The 17,699-nt window shown below is 42.7% G+C and overlaps 1 protein-coding gene across 1 annotated transcript; it reads right to left on the bottom strand.

Moving 5' to 3' along the window:
• Nucleotides 1-14,113: 14,113 nt before the first annotated feature.
• Nucleotides 14,114-15,169, bottom strand: LOC133159480 (protein reprimo B-like). Its single transcript, XM_061286508.1, has one exon. The coding sequence runs from the start codon at nt 14,979-14,981 to the stop codon at nt 14,673-14,675; it is 309 nt and encodes a 102-aa protein (XP_061142492.1). The 5' UTR covers nt 14,982-15,169; the 3' UTR covers nt 14,114-14,672.
• Between the last annotated feature and the right edge of the window lie 2,530 nt (nt 15,170-17,699).

The raw sequence follows: 17,699 nt of genomic DNA, 5'->3' as shown, positions 1-17,699 counted from the left end.
CGGCTCAAGCTTGCTCTCAAGAAGTTTTCATTTGGTTCTTTTTCATTATCACTTGGCTCGTGCGTGCGCACGCCTCGTGCTTATTACGGATTGGGAGCAGGTGCATTCCGAGAAATGACTATCATAATGCGCCATCAGTAACACCGCATCCAGGAAGGCAACAAGGCCGGTCGGCCGCCTGACTCGACGGGAGGCTCGCGGCAGCTTTCAAATTGGAATCAGGGACAGAACTGGAAATACATTAGGAAAGTCCAAATGACATACGCCATCTATAGCCCGTTATATATTCAGTCCCCTCATCGGAAATGAGTTTCGTACACAGACGGCGCGGTGACCTTGTGGTTAGCAGGCCTGCCTCGCCGAACACATCCGTACTCCCACTGTACAAATACCGTAATTTTCGGACTATAAATTGCGGGTTTTTTTTTCATAGTTTGGGTGGGGGGGCAACTTAAACTGAGGAGCGACTTATACGTGAATTTTTTCAAATATTTAAAAAAAAAAAAAAAGTGAAACTGCGATGCAGCAAGGGATTACTGTAATTTGAATTTCAAGTGACGTCAGCAGCGCGGCGCGGCGGTTGTTTACAAAAAGGACAAAGATTCGATCACAAGATGACGAAGATGACGAAGGGCCCCGGTACTACCGGCATCATTAGCGGCTTTGTTTGTAAGTGACATGGAGGATGAAGAGTTTGAAGGGTTTAATGATTTGGAGTAACACAGAAGGTTTGAAAAACTATTATGGCTTTTACGCACGCCCGGTGCTACTCTACGGAGCTCTCTTTCACCTCCGTGGATGGAAGTCGGGGGCCGGCGCTCGGCCGGGTGGCTTTCCGGTGACGGTGGATGGGGCTCGGACATGGCTTTTACGCACGCCCGGTCCTACTCTACAGAGCTCTCTTCCACCTCCGTGGCTGGAAGTGCCACCTCCGGGGATGGACGTCCACGCCGCCACACGCCTGGAAGTCGCTGCCGGTGCTTGGGGTGAACTATTTATATTATAGTTATTTGATATATTTTATTTCGTGTAGCAACTTGTATATGTTTTTATCGTTACAGTTCAGTTGTTGGCTCACTGAACTCTTGTTTTGTTAAATAAAGAGCCGTTTACCAAACCCACGTCTTTCCTTGTACTTTGTTAACGCTACAATATAGTTATATACTAGATCTGTGGAATAACGATGAGGCTGACGTCAGGGCGCACGCGCGGCGTTGTTGACAAAGGATGAGGAATTTGATCGATGGATTTAATGATTTGGAATGACACAGATGGTTTGATGATATGATTGCTTATATAATAGTTATTTGATATATAATTTATATATTGTTATATGGGCCTGTGGAATATTTTGAAGTGCAAGCGCCGTCAGCGGCGCGCCCCATTATTGACATAAAGGACGATCGATTGATTTTAATGAATTGGAGTGACACAGATGGTTTTATAAACATGTTATTTCTGTAATAGTTATTTGAATAACTCTGAATGATAGATACGTCAGGCCCGTTCTCAGCTTTTCCTTTGTGTTTAAGTCACGTTAGCATACCTATCGTTTAGCCTGTTGTTCCTCGTTCATGTCTGTTCTTGGTGTTGGATTTTGTCGAATAAATTCGGAGCGACTTATATATGTTTGTTTTTCACGTTATTGTGGATTTTATGGCTAATGCGACCTATATTCCGGAGCGACTTTTAGTCCGAAAAATACGGTACTTGTGTATATTTCCCTCACTAGGATGAAATGATCCACTCGAGTGCGTGTGACAGAAGTTAAAAAAAAAAAATTACAATCTGGTGTGTAGCCTTGCGTGTCTAATTACAGTTGCCAGATGTGCCAGGCGTTTTCACGTCCCCTCGCTTAAGCCACGTCCGACACTGCGTGTCGATTTGGAGCGCGGTGTTTGGGGACTCGGCAAGTTTCCTTATTTCACAGCAGAGTGGCCACACTTTGCTCCTGTGGGATTCGCTCCCATTCCGCACCTGATGTTCATCCATTTTAAAACAACATAATTTTTTTCCAATTGTTTACACGGGAAAGTAATAGTAAAGGGGCAAAACTCTTGACGTTAGCATGCTGCTAATGCAAACTTTTGCACCTTATCTACTTGTATGGTGAAGTTGTCTTACTATTGAGAACAAAATGTACATGGACCTCAAATAGGCTCCGCTGTCTGACTGACAGGATGGTTATTACCCGCACACAAATAATCATTGATTGACTGCTGCTTTGTCATTAGCAGAGAAGAAGAATAGCAGTAACCATCCATTACCCGAAACGCTAATCCTCACAAGGGTCACGGGCAAGAATATTTGTGTATTTGTATGTGTGTATTTTTCCCTTCCTTTGCGAGGAAGGAGCTGTGTTGTTACTTGAGGATACCGGCTCCAATCAGATGCCTTTAAATGGGCTCCCGCGCAAACTGTTTCAAAGTAATCTTGGCTTTAAAAGCCACAGATTACGCTCGCTTAGTGACAGTACCGGCGAGAGATAAGCTGCGAAAAAAGAATAAAACAAAAAAAGTGTTCGGCACGTACGGCATGTTCTGAATCTGATGACGACGATGTCACACGGCTGTTGGGATCTCATGTTTTAATGAACACGCAACTCTCACATAGGGTTGCATAATGCACGCCGTGGAGTGGTTTTAATATGCAATGTACCAGAGTGCCGTGTGAAGGAAATGGATTTTGGGAGTTTTTACAGTGCACCGCCTATGGGATCTTTTTTGCTTGAAAATTGGTGACGAAATCTAATGGAGAACGATATCACGGCCTCTCATTTTCTCCCATGATGGGCACGAACGAGGAGGGGGAGAAAAGATGGAGAATGGAAACATTTTCTGAATAGGGTGTGATGCGTCTGTCACCAATTAATTCGGTACAGCCGACCAACAACAAAAAAAAAATCGTCATGTTTTCTTTATATGGAGCACAGTGTGCTATAGTAGTATTGCACTAAATAGCAATTAAGAACTAACAAATGGCTTTAAATATCATTTGGGATCACAAACCAACTTTTTTTTGTGCTATCTCTCACACAACGTCGACGTCATTTCGGGTAGGTGTCTTTGATATTTTGTTGTAATTTAGCTCTCAGTATGGCTCCTAAGAAAGTGAAAGTGATTGCTCTATTAAGAAGCGGATGTTCTTGCCACATAAGCTCCGGTGAAGACAGACAGATTGTTGTGCACAGCGGGGGTGGGCGAGCGAGATCTGGATGCGACGGAAAACAAAACAATACGCCGACACATACATTCTTCATCCTCTGTGAAGAAGAGCAAATTATAGCATTTTAGCGGAAATCAACTTCTGTTTCATCATCTTAACATCGTATTTCGGTAGACACAAACTGCAGTGATAGCGTCTCAATGCTCCGCGAACGTACGGTCTATTTAATCTTTTTTCCTCCTCAATGTTTGGAATCTTCACGGATTATTTTCACCTTCATTTCACACAACAAACCGGCGACTGATGTTTTGTGTGTGTTCAGTGATTGAGAGGCATCATTACACGAGCATAAGCGATATTTTATGCCAGAGAGTAAGAAGCCCTTTGGCAATCTCTGGGATCACATTAGAGCGAGTGACAAAGTAAAGTATTTTACATTTAACAGGCTCTCTGTGGCTGATCTTCTCCAAATCACAGACACCCCGAGAGCACGACAGCTCCCGGAGGAGATGCTTATCAATTCCTATCAACGGCAAGCCAAAGTTCTCCCGTCTGGATGCAATGAAGTGAGGCCGAAAGGGATGAATGTCGTGAGGAAACAAGCGGCCCATGCTCTTTTAATGGAATGTCTGTCTGCTGCGTGACAGGGCAGACTATCAGGCCGTCTGAGGGATGACGCATACGGAGGGTCGCACCAAAATGAGATTGGCTGGAAAAATGGCGTCTGCCCAACTGTGTGCCGCAGATAAATAATTTTTCAGCCAGTTCAGTGGCCTTGTGGTAGAGTGTCCTCCCTGAGACTGGAAGGTTGTGGGTTCAAACCCCAGCCTGGTCATACCAAAGAATATAAAAATGGGACCCATTGCCTCACTGCTTGGCACTCAGCATTAAGAGTTGGAATTGGGGGGTTAGATCACCAAAATGATTCCCGAGCGCGGCACCGCTGCTGCTCACTGCTCCCCTCTCCCCCAGGGGATGGATCAAAATCACACGGGGATGGGTTAAATGCAGAGGAGAAATTTCACCACACCCAGATGTGTGTGTGATGATCATTGGGACTTTAACTTAACTTTAACTTTAAAACATTCGGGGTGATGCGAGTAATGTGAAGAAAACATTTGCATGGCATTTTTGGGAGATGAAAAGTGCGATATCAATACAATTTGATGAATTGGATGAATGTCTGGGGGGGGGGGTGTCAGGTTTATTTCGCTGACTGAATAAGTGAATAGAAGAGCAACAGCAAACGAACCACAAGTGAGACAGAATATTAAGTCTTTTCTCGCGAGGAGTGCAGTACAGATAGCTTAATACAATCTCTAAAACACTGAATATCTGTAGGCACTCCCGCTTTTTTTATTTGGATTTGCCCTACCCACAGTGTGAGACATAAGACACTAAAGGGGAGGAGGAAAGCATGTGGGCTTTGTCTTGTAAGCAAAAATCACTAGGTGTTTACATACTGATAAGAACATCTTGGAAGAGGAGTTTGAGTGGACTGGATACAGGAGAAAAAACCTTTGACCTCTAGTTAAAACATAGCAAGGGAAGTTTTACGACATTGTGTAGGATGCAACAAGCTAAGTTATTTATTACTGGTTATATACATTCCAACCTAATCCTACGATCAAGATAGTTGGGAAACCCTGACTTTAATGGTCACTTGGAGGTTCATCTGGGGTGCAGGACAGCAATGAGGCATGTTGTCTAACAAAGTGGTCTTTGTTAGAAAGGAACTGTCCTTCTGTGGTACATCATAAAAACAGCAAGGCCAAACAGCAAGCATATATTGCAGTAATATTGCGGTAAGGCATTGATTAGAGAACGCATGATAACATATATATACATTTTTCTAACAGGGGGGGTCAAAGTCAAGGCCCGGGGGCCAGATACAGCCCGCCACGTCATTTTAGGTGGCCCGCGAAGACAGATTGCGTCAAATTCATATGGCAATTCCAAAATTTCAAATTGTTTTTACTTTAAAAAAATAGGAATATTTATTACCATAATTTTTGTTGTTAAATATTTTATTTGATTTCAATATTTAATTTTTAAATATTTATACAGTTTTTATTAATCTCTGTTTTGAAAACTAGTTATTCATCAGTTTGTTGTGTACCCTATACTGTATATACAATATGAGATGTTCATAGATTAATTTGGGTTGACAATTTTAACGGCCCTTTGAGGCAAACTATAAGCAAGTGGAGTGTACAGTATTGGCGCTGGCTCGCACCCCTTCACTTCAATCAGTCGCACCTGCCATTAGAGCCGAGCCGCGTCCAAAGCCTAATGTGATGTGACAGTTTTTCAAAGCACGCGACATGTCACCTCACATCCTTCTCGAAAACGTCATTCAGCGCGCCTTGCTTTTTATAGCCCTGTTTTGGAAAAAAAAAAAAGGTCCCTTGCCATTTTATGAAGTCGTGAGAAGTCATCTGTAATGCAGTCAGTTCTCTTTGAAATATCTGCTTGTGTCCGATTAACACAGTAAGAAAAATATTGTTAAAATGATGTCTTTGCAATGGTTTTCAAGTGGTCATGTGTAAATTATCTGCCTCATTTGCTCTTTAAACGGTATTACAAATATCAAAACTCAGCTTTTAGATTGCTTGACATTCAAACCATCGCTATGACAAAAAGCAGCTCCCTTTAGACAAGTAAGTGATCATTTTGTCTTCAAATGTCATCGCTGCATCGGCAGGTGACCAGCACGGTGGCAAGCAGACAGCTCTTTGTCCTCGCTGTCACCTATTTCGACAGCTTCGTGTGTGTGTGTGTGTGTGTGTGTGTGTTCAATAACCCCATGAACCTTTCTAATGACGTCTACATGGGTGCTTCAGGGGTGACTGCTGTCACTTAGCTGTCACATGGTATTACTGCAAAAAAATAAAATAAAAATGCATATACAATTGACCAGTATGGTGTGTGTTACCACCATATATAATTGCCATTACATTTTCCATTTTATTCTTCACAGGTGTCGTCAGTACAGAGCGTGTTTACTTTTGCCACCTTTGCAACCAACCGCATGAGAGCGACACTTCTCCCTGGGTGTGTTATGATGTCAGGCTGGCCAAACCAAGATGAAAGGAAGTGTTGTGATGTGTATTCTCACCCTTTCCATCTCACTTTCACCCAATTGGAGCCAGCGTGCTGCCGACACTTCGCATCTATACTGTAAAAATAACCTGACATGGCACCACTGAACTATTTATAGCAAAGCTGAGTTTACCTCGCCAATTATCTTTAGTATACAGTAGTGCATACGTATATATATATATATATATATATATATATATATATATATATATATATATATATATATATATATATATATATATATATATATATATACATAGATAGATAGATAGATAGATAGATAGATAGATAGATAGATAGATAGATAGATAGATAGATAGATAGATAGATAGATAGATAGATAGATAGATAGATAGATATAGATATAGATATAGACACCCACGCACGCACGCACGCAGACACACACACACACATATATAATATAGGGGGCATGGGGAGTTCTATTCCAGTGTGTGCCATTATCAGTGTGATGCATCAGAGAGTGAAAGCCGTGTTGTGTGTTGCGAAACACGTGACCTGTTGTGCGGGCTAAAAATCACAGCAGTGGAAAATCCCATGGATTCATACGCATTGATTTTAATGGTGTCTCATAACGGCAAGAATAAACGAGAGGGAAGGAAGAGGGGCTTCGGCGCAGAAGCAAGTGTGGCACCTTGTATTCACCATTATTTATAGAGATATCAAGAGCTAGGCCCTGACTGATTTAGATTTTTTTAAGCCGATGTTGATGTTTGTTATACAAAAATTCTGATGACAGATTTGGTTCTTCATCACGTAAAAATTAAGATTTGAATAACAGACAGAATTTTTTATTTATATACATAAATGCGCCTTTTGGCCTCCACGTTAACTCCATGGTGATTTTTTTTGCCGAGGCAGAACCATGTTTAGAATTTAAATGTGGCCAGGGACAACAAACCATTTGGGAAATATTGTCGGCTGGATTGTTTCTCTCAAATCATATTACACGGACGTCTGTTAAAGGCCGCTCAGAAATAAAGCAATGGAAAGATTTGCCTCAGGGGATCGGAGGTAAATCAAGCAACCAACACTTTTTTTCCCCGCCAGTACGCAAGTCTTGACTTGAATTTTGTGCTACTCAATATCCCTCTAGTACAGGGGTCTCAAACACCAGTCCTCGGGGGCCGCATCCCTACATGTTTTCCAAGTTTCCCTCATTAAACACACCTGATTCAATTATCAGGTTCCTGCAGAACGTGAGGATGAACTCACAGGAATGCGACCCCCGAGGACTGGAGTTTGAGACCCCTGCTCTAGTACTACACTTGCCATAAAAAAAACCTGCAAAAATCTCCTTCAGAGATGTAGTCTCCCGGTACCCTACTAAAATCGCATCATGAGACCATCAAGACCAACCCGCTCCCCCTCTTTTTCATTCTAGTCACTAATCAATTTCCCCCTCAAAGGAAACAGAGAGGCTGTTCACGGCACCAAAGATAGACGCAATAGATCAGAGTGTCGCTAATACTCGTCCAGGTGCAAAACCTTTCATAAGCTGCGTGGATCATTCACACGATCGTATGCAGGCTTCGCGATGTGAACCCTGTGATAGAGACGAGGCCTCCTGTTTGCTTCCCATTTATTACCTGTAATGAGAACTGCGAAAATCCAAAAGTTTCTCATTCCTGATGTAAATGTCTCACTCAGTGGGGCATCATTTGTAACACTTTATTCATTGTGTGTCATTGGACTTCCATTCTCTCGAGAACTGCAGTGAAAATATTACAGCAGATTCTCTAATGATGAACAGGCCAGGGCTCGATACATATCTTTCATTTACATACAAGTGTAAATAATACTATTTATAATTTGATATAAACCTCCAGCTAAAATGAAATGATTGAAATGAGTGGTGTATTTGATTTTTCGCATAATGACTTCGGTGTTACTATTCCCCTAATTATATTTCAACGGGTGGTAATATAAAAAACGAAATAATGGAGGGACAAAAATGCTTTTGATGCAGACGGTGAACGCTTCTTTCTCAACATCCAACCGCTCGTCGCTCAACAACAAAGATCAAGCTCCAAGTTAATGAACGTCGCGTTCGCAATAATGCAGATTGACAGCAAGCAAGGAATAAAAGGAGCAAAGCTGCTGAATGACTCAGCCCTATTCGCGAGGGGAATAAGCAGCAGGGACGACAGAACCGCGGTGGTCCATTTGCATCCCGCAGTGTCGGGCCTGATGGGGATCGGGGGGGACAGCTGCTGTGGTGTAAGGTGTGGGTTTGCTCCGTGGGTTGTCGCACGCATAGTGGTAGCATATAGCAAAGTTACTAAACTTAAGTTTTTTTTTTATTTTATTTTACAATAAAGGCTAAATATTACAATAAATAGATTTGGATGAACATACATGCTATAAAATCAAATAAAAAACAAATCACTTCACTGATGTTGGAAACCTGAAAGTATAAGCCTAGCGCGTAGCCTAGCGCGTAGCCTAGCGCGTAGCCTAGCGCGTAGCCTAGCGCGTAGCCTAGCGCGTAGCCTAGCGGCCGCAGCTTGATGTGAGTGACATTTGCTAATGTCATCCTATTCACAGGCAGTTAAGTCGCCCGGCTTGTGAAGTGAATGATTCTAACGCAGAGTGACTGACTTTAATGCCAATGGGCAGCATTTTGCTTCCCCCCCTCCGTTCAAGAATCTTTATTTTCTCTCTATCTTATTATCGCCATCTGTTTATGATCGATCTCTCCCGTCAGTGCAAACTGCTTATCTTTGCCCACCTAGTCCCCCCCTTGCATCTGTCGGCAAATATGATTTATTTGAAGAGTCAAATATCAAAGTCACAGCTTGCAATATCTAAAAAAAGTGATCTCTCAGGATTTTGGCAGTTTGGGATTTTTTTTTGTGCCTATTACATCACAGATCAAACCTGCCATTCTGCATATAATGCTCTGGTTTTGAAGAAACGAAAAGTTAAAACCACCCAGTTCCTCAATTAATTGACAAACCCATCGACAAATTACTTGATTATCAAAATACCGTGTTTTTCCATGCAAAATACGCACCCTAAAAATGGCATGTCGATGCTGGAAAAAAAGCCTGTACCCATGTATAATACGCACCCAAATTTTGACTCTTACTTAAGTCCGTAAACGTAAAATTATTTCAGAAAAAAGATCATCCTTGGGAACAACCGGATGTTATTCCGCCGGTCAGTATCACTGCGCATGCGCTAGCAAACTCGATAGCGGAGAAATGTTTCGGATTTGTGTAGGGTACATTGTGACAGCAAACAAGCAGGTGATCGGGCAAGCGTCTGATACAAGAGCATTGTGTTCGTATGGAGCGTGTTTGAAGTGAACAGCAGAGAAGAAAGGAACAAGGCAAAGTGTTGTGAAATAAAATATTACCTGTAATACGCATTTTGTTATTTGCTGATTGAAACTGCAAATTAAACTGTGAATTGAAACTAATAGGTAGAGAACTGAACTCTCGCTCTTTATATAGCTGACGTGTCTCGCGCATCCGTTCTGCGCATCTGTAATGGCGGCCTCCGTATGACGCCCGGTCCGCGATGGAGATTAAAAAACAAACAATATTTGACAATAACACACCATCAAGGATTGCACCATCGCATCAAACGATGTGTCGTCAATTATGAATTTTACCAAGTGTGTTGGGCAGGATGGCTGAATGCGATGCGCGATTGACAACAAACAAGAAGAAAGGTGTGATTTCAAGTTTTATTTCGAGGGAGATTTTCTTAAAAAAAAAAATTGTACCCATGCATAATGCGCACCCCAGATTTTAGGACAATAAATTAGTTAAATTTTGCGCATTATGCATGGAAAAACACGGTAAGCATTACTTGAATCCCTGATGCTTACAGAACGGACAAAACCCGAAAAGAAAGGTATTATTGTGATTACTATCAGATCATACCAGACTTTACAATGGTGACTTCCACCGCTGATTCCTCACAAGACTCTGGATCAGCGGGAGACATAGACAGCCGCCGTGGGTCACAGCACCGATGTCGGGTTCGTGTAGCGCCTGCAGACGAAAGCACGTGATAATGGAACCGGGCCTGAGGGAGCGCCAGCTCGCGGCACCAAGAGAAGCATTTGGAGGAAGCTCAATAAGTCATGACCCTGAAGAGGTTTTGCCGTACAGCGGCCTGGCCTTACGCTCATGAGCTGTGACAGAAGCAGGAGGTGCACCATTAGGCATGAATTCTCAAGGTACACCATCAGACAAGAAATTCAGGACACTTTGCTCAGCTGGCAAATCAGATTGGAGCTAATGCAGCCGAGATGCCGAGTGCAATCTGAGAGGTTGTGCTCCCCGTGGAGTCCGGATCCATCCAATTTCTGAACAGCCTGTCGATTATAATGGAGGGCAAACGCCATTTCAAAACAGTCGAACACTTTTTCCCATTTAGTTTCGCCTTTTTTGTAATTGGTGTGTTGGCGGTGGTGGTGGTGTTTTTTGGCGGGACCATAAAGGATTAACTCATTCACTGCCAACCCAGTTAATATATTTGACGTCTATAACCGTCAACGGCACTGAATGAGTTTCAATAGGAAGAAGTTTGGCCACCAAACGAATTCGAGTCGTCAGTCAAGGTAGCACTGTATTTGCGGAGTAATAACATCCGACCGCCGCCACTTGATGACAGCCTGGCGGTAAAGACTAGCTCAGCCAAAGGTCTTTCGGGACTGGCTCGGAAAGTGAGCGTATGTGACAGCTGGGGCGAGGCGGCGTGCGCCGCATTGGCAGGCCGGGAACTGCTCCTCAGCAGGTAGGTCCAAAGTGTCAGCGCCGATTGCCAGAATCACGTCGGAAAAAAACGTTTCTCATCAGCGTATCTTTGCTCAGCCCAGAACGCTCCAGAAGGCTTTTTAGTCGTGATGGGTAGGTGAAGCTTTGTGAAGCGTGTCGGCACGCCCGGGCAAACTGTGTCAGTACTGCTGTGTTTGTATCACTTATTATTTTGTTATTTACTTTTTTGTCTATACTTCTTGAACATAAAAATGCTGGAAATGTAATAAAATCATATAGCGGATACGCTTATCTCTGCGCTGACTTCAAGTGGAAATAAGTAAATTATAAACAGCATGAGGTCATGAGGTGCGGCAGATTTAACTTAACAACCTGCTGTATGTTTAGAGTACATTTCACTGGATTTATAAAATGACGGCTAATGGCATCTTTAAGCTGAAGGTTTTAGCATGGGCCGACCTAAGCTGAAGAAGGAATATTTCAGGCGCTTCTTATGATTTTACCGATATAATAACGAGCCAGCCAGCTCTTGGAACAAAGTGTGCAGACCTTGTCAAATATTATTTATACCGGCGGTAAGTTCTCGTCCCGTCTTCCGCAGCGGAGTTAAATAGCCCCTGACCAAAGTTTATTGTGGTTTCTTCAAGAGGCCGTAACCTCGGCCGCTAATGGCGGATGACGAAGCCTTCCGCAAAACGGGGGAGCTTTACTTTCATTTTCCAGAGGTTGTTGTCTCTTGGGACGCTCAATAATGCCGGACCATATGCTCACGCAAGAACGCAAATGGAGTTTGGAAGGGGTCAATAACGCCCTATTACTTTTAGAACCTTCAATTTGCATGGCTGAAATGACTAATGAGCGGGTCATGCTCAGACTGCCGCTCCAGAATTAGCTTGACCCGTTTGAGCTCCTATTTGTTTACCCATTCTCATGGGGGAGTTGACTTTTCTTTCAGACTTTCAACCCTAAAAGTCCATTTTACAAAATATCCATTGAACTTCTTGAACTAGATTGTATTTTTTCTATAGAAGTTGATGAATATTGCATTCCAGTTCAAGACTGTCATTGCAACTTTGCACTCTAAACTTGGAGCTTGTCGTTAGCCAACGCGATTACTTCTGATGGCTAATTTCCAGTGCTCACGAGCGCATAATATACGTACATGATGCATGTTGCATATGTTTTCCGTATGAATTATATTACAGCCCACAACGTGCACTCGTGGTACAGATGAGACTCTCGGCCGCCTCGTGCACTATGCAAATATGATTATCCAGCATGCCGTTGGAGGTATCATCCATATTGAAACGGTAATTCAATTCTTAATTCCTCCCCTCTGCTGTTCTTTGCATCTCGGTAAGGCGCTAATGATTGTTCAACAACGGTTCAAGGTTTGGCTTGCTGTATAAAAAAACTGAATACAATGAATGCAATAATTGTATTTGTCTGTTGATTCAGATTGTTCTTGATTTCAAGTATTCCTTTAAACAATCAAAACAACCAAAGCATAAAGTACATCTGGTTTATAAAAACAGCTTCCCTGTCAAGAAAAAGGAGGCGTTTAGGTGCGTCCGCCTCCCTGCTATTCCGAGCTTTTAGTCGCTATCCGCTCCATCGACTGGCCCTCTGTGAGTCAGCCAATCAGGCGCTCCCAAGTCAGGACCCGAAGCCTCTTTTTAGCCCGCAATCAACACCCTGCGGTTGCTGTCGCTGCGGAGCACAACTGGCTTTTTGACCCATAGAGAATACCCCGAGTGAGATCATACAGCCACATAACACGAACTGTGCATCGAGACATGTTTTGTGTGTTTGAACACATTCCCAAAGATGGCTCACAAGCCCTGCGGACACAAGGCATTGTTGCACGCTGGGATGCTGACGGAGTGAATGCTGCCGCTATCTCTTACATCTATTGCAATATCACTGTCGTGTGTGAGCTTGGTGGTAGCAAGAGACCGCTGGGACATGAGAAAAATGTCCACAATTGCAGCCTAATCTCTCCGTATTCCGCCCTCCTCGGAGACTGCAGATGGAATAAAAAGGTACATGGCACCTCGGGGAAACAACAATGTCAACAGTAAGATGGAAATTGTAAATATTTATTTTCAATTTATCATGGCTATGAAGAATGACACATTGAAAAGACCCAATGGTCGCAAATAAAAGTTGTAACTTACACATGTCGATGAAATTTTTGTTTAGGGAGAAAAAAAAATCTCAAATCATGGGGTCAAAAATTGTAAGATTACAGCTAAATCACGCTCAGATGAGACTTCCAATAATTCTGAACAAAGAATTTTTTATCTTTGTTCATACACGTGATAATTCAGTGATAACAAGTAAGACTTATTCGATGTCAAATTAAGCGTTCTGCTTTAAGTATCAATAGGTGATATCGGCATCCTTTACAAGTACCCGATACCTTGAAATAAGGTTGGTATCGGCCTGATATCGATACCTATCAGTACTCATCCATCACTAATCTACGTTTCCCATGAAGGGAATAAATTCAAGGACGTGTCCAACCAGAAAAAAAGAGGAAGTGAGAAAGGCGAGAATGTCTTGAAAGTTGATTTTGACTTTTTCAGTGTCAGCGTGACACGTGGAATATGTGAGCCATCACACTGCAACATATCGCCCCGCGGCTGACAAGCCGAGCCGTCAAAACCGTGTCGAATCTCCTGCTTTGGCCCTGGGGAGCTGAAGCGCAGCAGAAGCGACGTGCATCACCAACATTTTCATCCAGACGGGACACAACTACGTAACACACAAACAGTTCCTTGCATTTTGCCCACTTTAGATGATGACAAGTGTTGGTCGGCACTTGAGTCAAATCTTCGTGAAACAGCATTATATTGACATCATGTTGCTTGTGATGAGGACAATAATGTCACTTGGTTCCCCATGGCAAACTCTTTTATGCCTTTGGAGCTTTTAATAATGTACAAGTGACTTACTGCTGAGCTGAAATGAAACGAGCACAAAAACGTGCTGGAGGTACGCGTCCAAATATTCTCAAAATATTTTTTTTTTCATATATTTTTTTAATGATTGCACAGAACAGTTGTTAATATTTACATAGTCAGATCGCATGAAAACCACTTCCAAGTGGATAAACTGAAAGCAAACAAACAGAAGTCAACATTCATTAACAAATATGTGGCACGTTCCACAATAAATAAATATAGAGGTGCATGCTTTTTCATGAAATGGTGACGTCAGCAACTGAACAGATTTTGGACTCTTCCGATATTCTAATCATGAACTCATGAGCTCAAATGTGAAATGAGCGACAGTCGGCCTCTCCATACACATATTTTGGGGAGACAAATAAAAAACTGGACTATACAGAAACAGACTGTGTCAAGTGTTTAATTGCAGAGTCGATTTATTCCAATTTGTCACACACACTTTAGCTTATTTGCAAAAAACACATTCAGTACATATTTACATGATGCTCCTTTTCCAATAAACATATCAAATGATGGTTAACAAGGACTGTCGCTAACTGACTGTAACATTACAACAGTGAATACTGCATCAACAAATCAGCCTCTTAAAAAAAAGGACCCGCAGGAGAGACTAGTTTTTACCTCCCGGGGAATCTCATTGTGCACGGACACAGGTCCCAAGTCTTGGTCCGGGGTTTTGAGTTCAGTAGGCTCCAACAATGACCGCCTCAGCCTCTTTGGAGGGCCTCCTGTCGGTCACCAAGAAGTTGATCATGCCCTCGGACTTGATGAGTAGGTTGCAGCCCAGGAAGAAGATGCCGAAGACCACGGTGAGGGACAGCACGCACATGACAGCGATCTGAACCACACGCATGACGAACAGGCTCCTCTCGTCCAGGGAGGCGGCCGCCAAACCTTGGTCGGTCACTACCGACGACAGGTTGCAGCACAGCATGCCCTCTGTCCTGTTGAACAAGCTGCCATCCGTGTGGTTGAAGCCCGTGGCGTTCATGGCCACTTTTTTTCTTCTCTTCCCTTCTCCAAACCGATTCAACTTTCCCAGTCGGAGGTGGACGTGATGGGTTGAAGGTTGATCCCGAGTGATGTGGATGAGGAGGAAGGGACTGAGAGAAGTTGACACAAAGGTCTTCTGCTGGACTTCAACACTCTGCTCCGGCTTTGCATCTCGTGTGGTCTCCCTCGCAGTTTGGAAGCACAATGGATCACCAGAGAGAGAGAGCAAGAGAGACCCTCTACACGCACACAAACATGCACACACGCTGCCTGACTTGAAAGCAGGCATATAGCAAGAGCGCCCCCATGAGGTCATATCTTGTCCTGTCAACTGGCCTTCCTGTGTACACCATAATGTATTCAACTGAGGTGATTGTATTTTTCTTAATACGACGTGGATGGGGCTCGGACATGGCTTTTACGCACGCCCGGTCCTACTCTACAGAGCTCTCTTTCACCTCCGTGGATGGAAGTCGGGGGCCGGTGCTCGGCCGGGTGGCTGACCGGGGACGGTGGATGGGGCTCGGACATGGCTTTTACGCACGCCCGGTCCTATTCTATGGAGCTCTCTTCCACCTCCGTGGGTGGAAGTGCCACCTCCGGGGATGGACGTCCACGAAGCCACACACCTGGAAGTCGACGCCGGTGCTTGGGGCCGTGTGGTGGTGAACTATTTATGTTATAGTTAATTGATATTTTATTTCGTGTAGCAACTTGTATATGTTTTTATCGTTACAGTTCAGTAGTTGTTGGCTCATTGAACTCTTGTTTTGTTAAATAAAGAGCCGTTTACCAAACCCACGTCTTTCCTTGTACTTTGTTAACGCTACAATATAGTTATATACTAGATCTGTGGAATAATGACGAGGCTGACGTCAGGGCGCACGCGCGGCGTTGTTGACAAAGGATGAGGAATTTGATCGATGGATTTAATGATTTGGAATGACACAGATGGTTTGATAATATGATTGCGTATATAATAGTTATTTGATATATACCGTAACTTTCCATGTATAATATGCCCCCATGCATAATACGCACCCTAAAAATGGCATGTCGATGCTGGAAAAAAGCCCGTATCCCATGTATAATACGCACCCAAATTTTGACTCTTACTTAAGTCCGTAAACGTAAAATTATTTCAGAAAAAAGATCATCTTTGGGAACAACCGCTTTCTTTCCTCTTCCAGGTGCTCTTGCTGAAGCCTTTGCAGTATCAAATTGATTTTTTTTCTTCCTCCAGAGTCTTATGTTTGATTAATTGACATCAAATTGGCGCGCAGCTGCCCTATTGCCTAATTCTTCTGCCACTTCAATGACTTTCTTTTGAAATGCTATACTATAACTTGCTCTCTTAACTATTTTGATGAAACTGCTAATTAAACTGAACTCTGGCTCTTTAAATAGCTGACGTGTCTTGCGCATCTGTTCTGCGCATCGGATCCATAGTGCGCATGCGCAGTGATACTGCCTCCGTATGATATCCGGTCTGCGATGGAGATAAAAAAACTAACAATATTTGACAATAACAAACCATCAAGGATTGCACCATCGCATCAAACGATGTGTCGTCAATTATGAATTTTACTGACTAAGTGTGTTGGGCAGGATGGCTGAATGCGATGCGCGATTGACAACAAACAAGAAGAAAGGTGATTTCAAGTTTTATTTCGAGGAAGATTTTCTTCAAAGAATTGTACCCATGCATAATGCGAACCCCAAATTTTAAGACAATAAATTAGTTAAAGTTTGTGCATCATGCACTGGAAATCACGGTAATTTATATATCGTTATACGGACCTGTGGAATATTTTGAAGTGCAAGCGCCGTCAGCGGCGCGCACCATTGTTGACATAAAGGACGATCGACGGATTTAATGAATTGGAGTGACACCGATGGTTTTATAAACATGTTTTTTCTGTAATAGTTATTTGAATAACTCTGAATGTTACGTCAGGCCCGTTCTCAGCTCTTCGTTTGTGTTTATGTCACGTACGTTAGCATACCCATCATTTAGCCTGTTGTTGCTTGTTCATGTCTGTTCTTGGTGTTGGATTTTGTCGATTAAATTTCCCCCAAAATGAGACCTATACTCCGGAGCAACTTATATATGGGTTTTTTTCACGTTATTGTGCATTTTATGGCTAATGCGACCTATATTCCGGGGCGACTTTTAGTCTGAAAAATACGGTAGTTCACCCCCGTCCATACTCTTGAGAGACTTCCTCTTCCCATTTGAAAACACTTTTCTCGAGCAATAATGTCAAGTAAATTAATTTCTTCCGGACTAAATTGTAAAACCTTTAAGGGCAATGTCTCAATTGACATTTTCACATTATTAAATGTCATACTGTACAAGGGCAAGTGTATTTTTTTTAAATAATAGAGTAAGGTAGAAGATTGTTGCAGGGCAATATTGCCACATACCGTTTTAGAGCTATTATTGGAATGAATAATTCCTTTGGGGTATTCAGTTAATTGCATTGCACATATTTTAATCAGGCTATATACTGCATTTCCCAAACTGCTGTTCTATATTTTAATATTAATAACACGTATAGCAGCAGTTAATAGAATTACCGTGTTGTATTAATGTTTGGCATATTTGTATTGTTTTGGGACAAAGGTGAAGAAATAAATGCACGGTCTTAAGACCCGCCTCTTCAAGAAGATTGCCAAAATTGACGTCGGTCTCAACCAATCACAAACGAGACAC

The sequence above is a fragment of the Syngnathus typhle genome, linkage group LG9, assembly GCF_033458585.1.
Source record: "Syngnathus typhle isolate RoL2023-S1 ecotype Sweden linkage group LG9, RoL_Styp_1.0, whole genome shotgun sequence".
Lineage (NCBI taxonomy): Eukaryota > Metazoa > Chordata > Actinopteri > Syngnathiformes > Syngnathidae > Syngnathus > Syngnathus typhle.
The sequence above is the reverse complement of the archived record's forward strand: the minus strand, read 5'-3'. Positions and strand labels throughout refer to the sequence as shown.

Coding starts and splice junctions, on each gene's coding strand:
- LOC133159480 (XM_061286508.1), bottom strand. CDS start 14,981: ATGAACGCCACGGGCTTCAACCACACGGATGGCAGCTTGTTCAACAGG.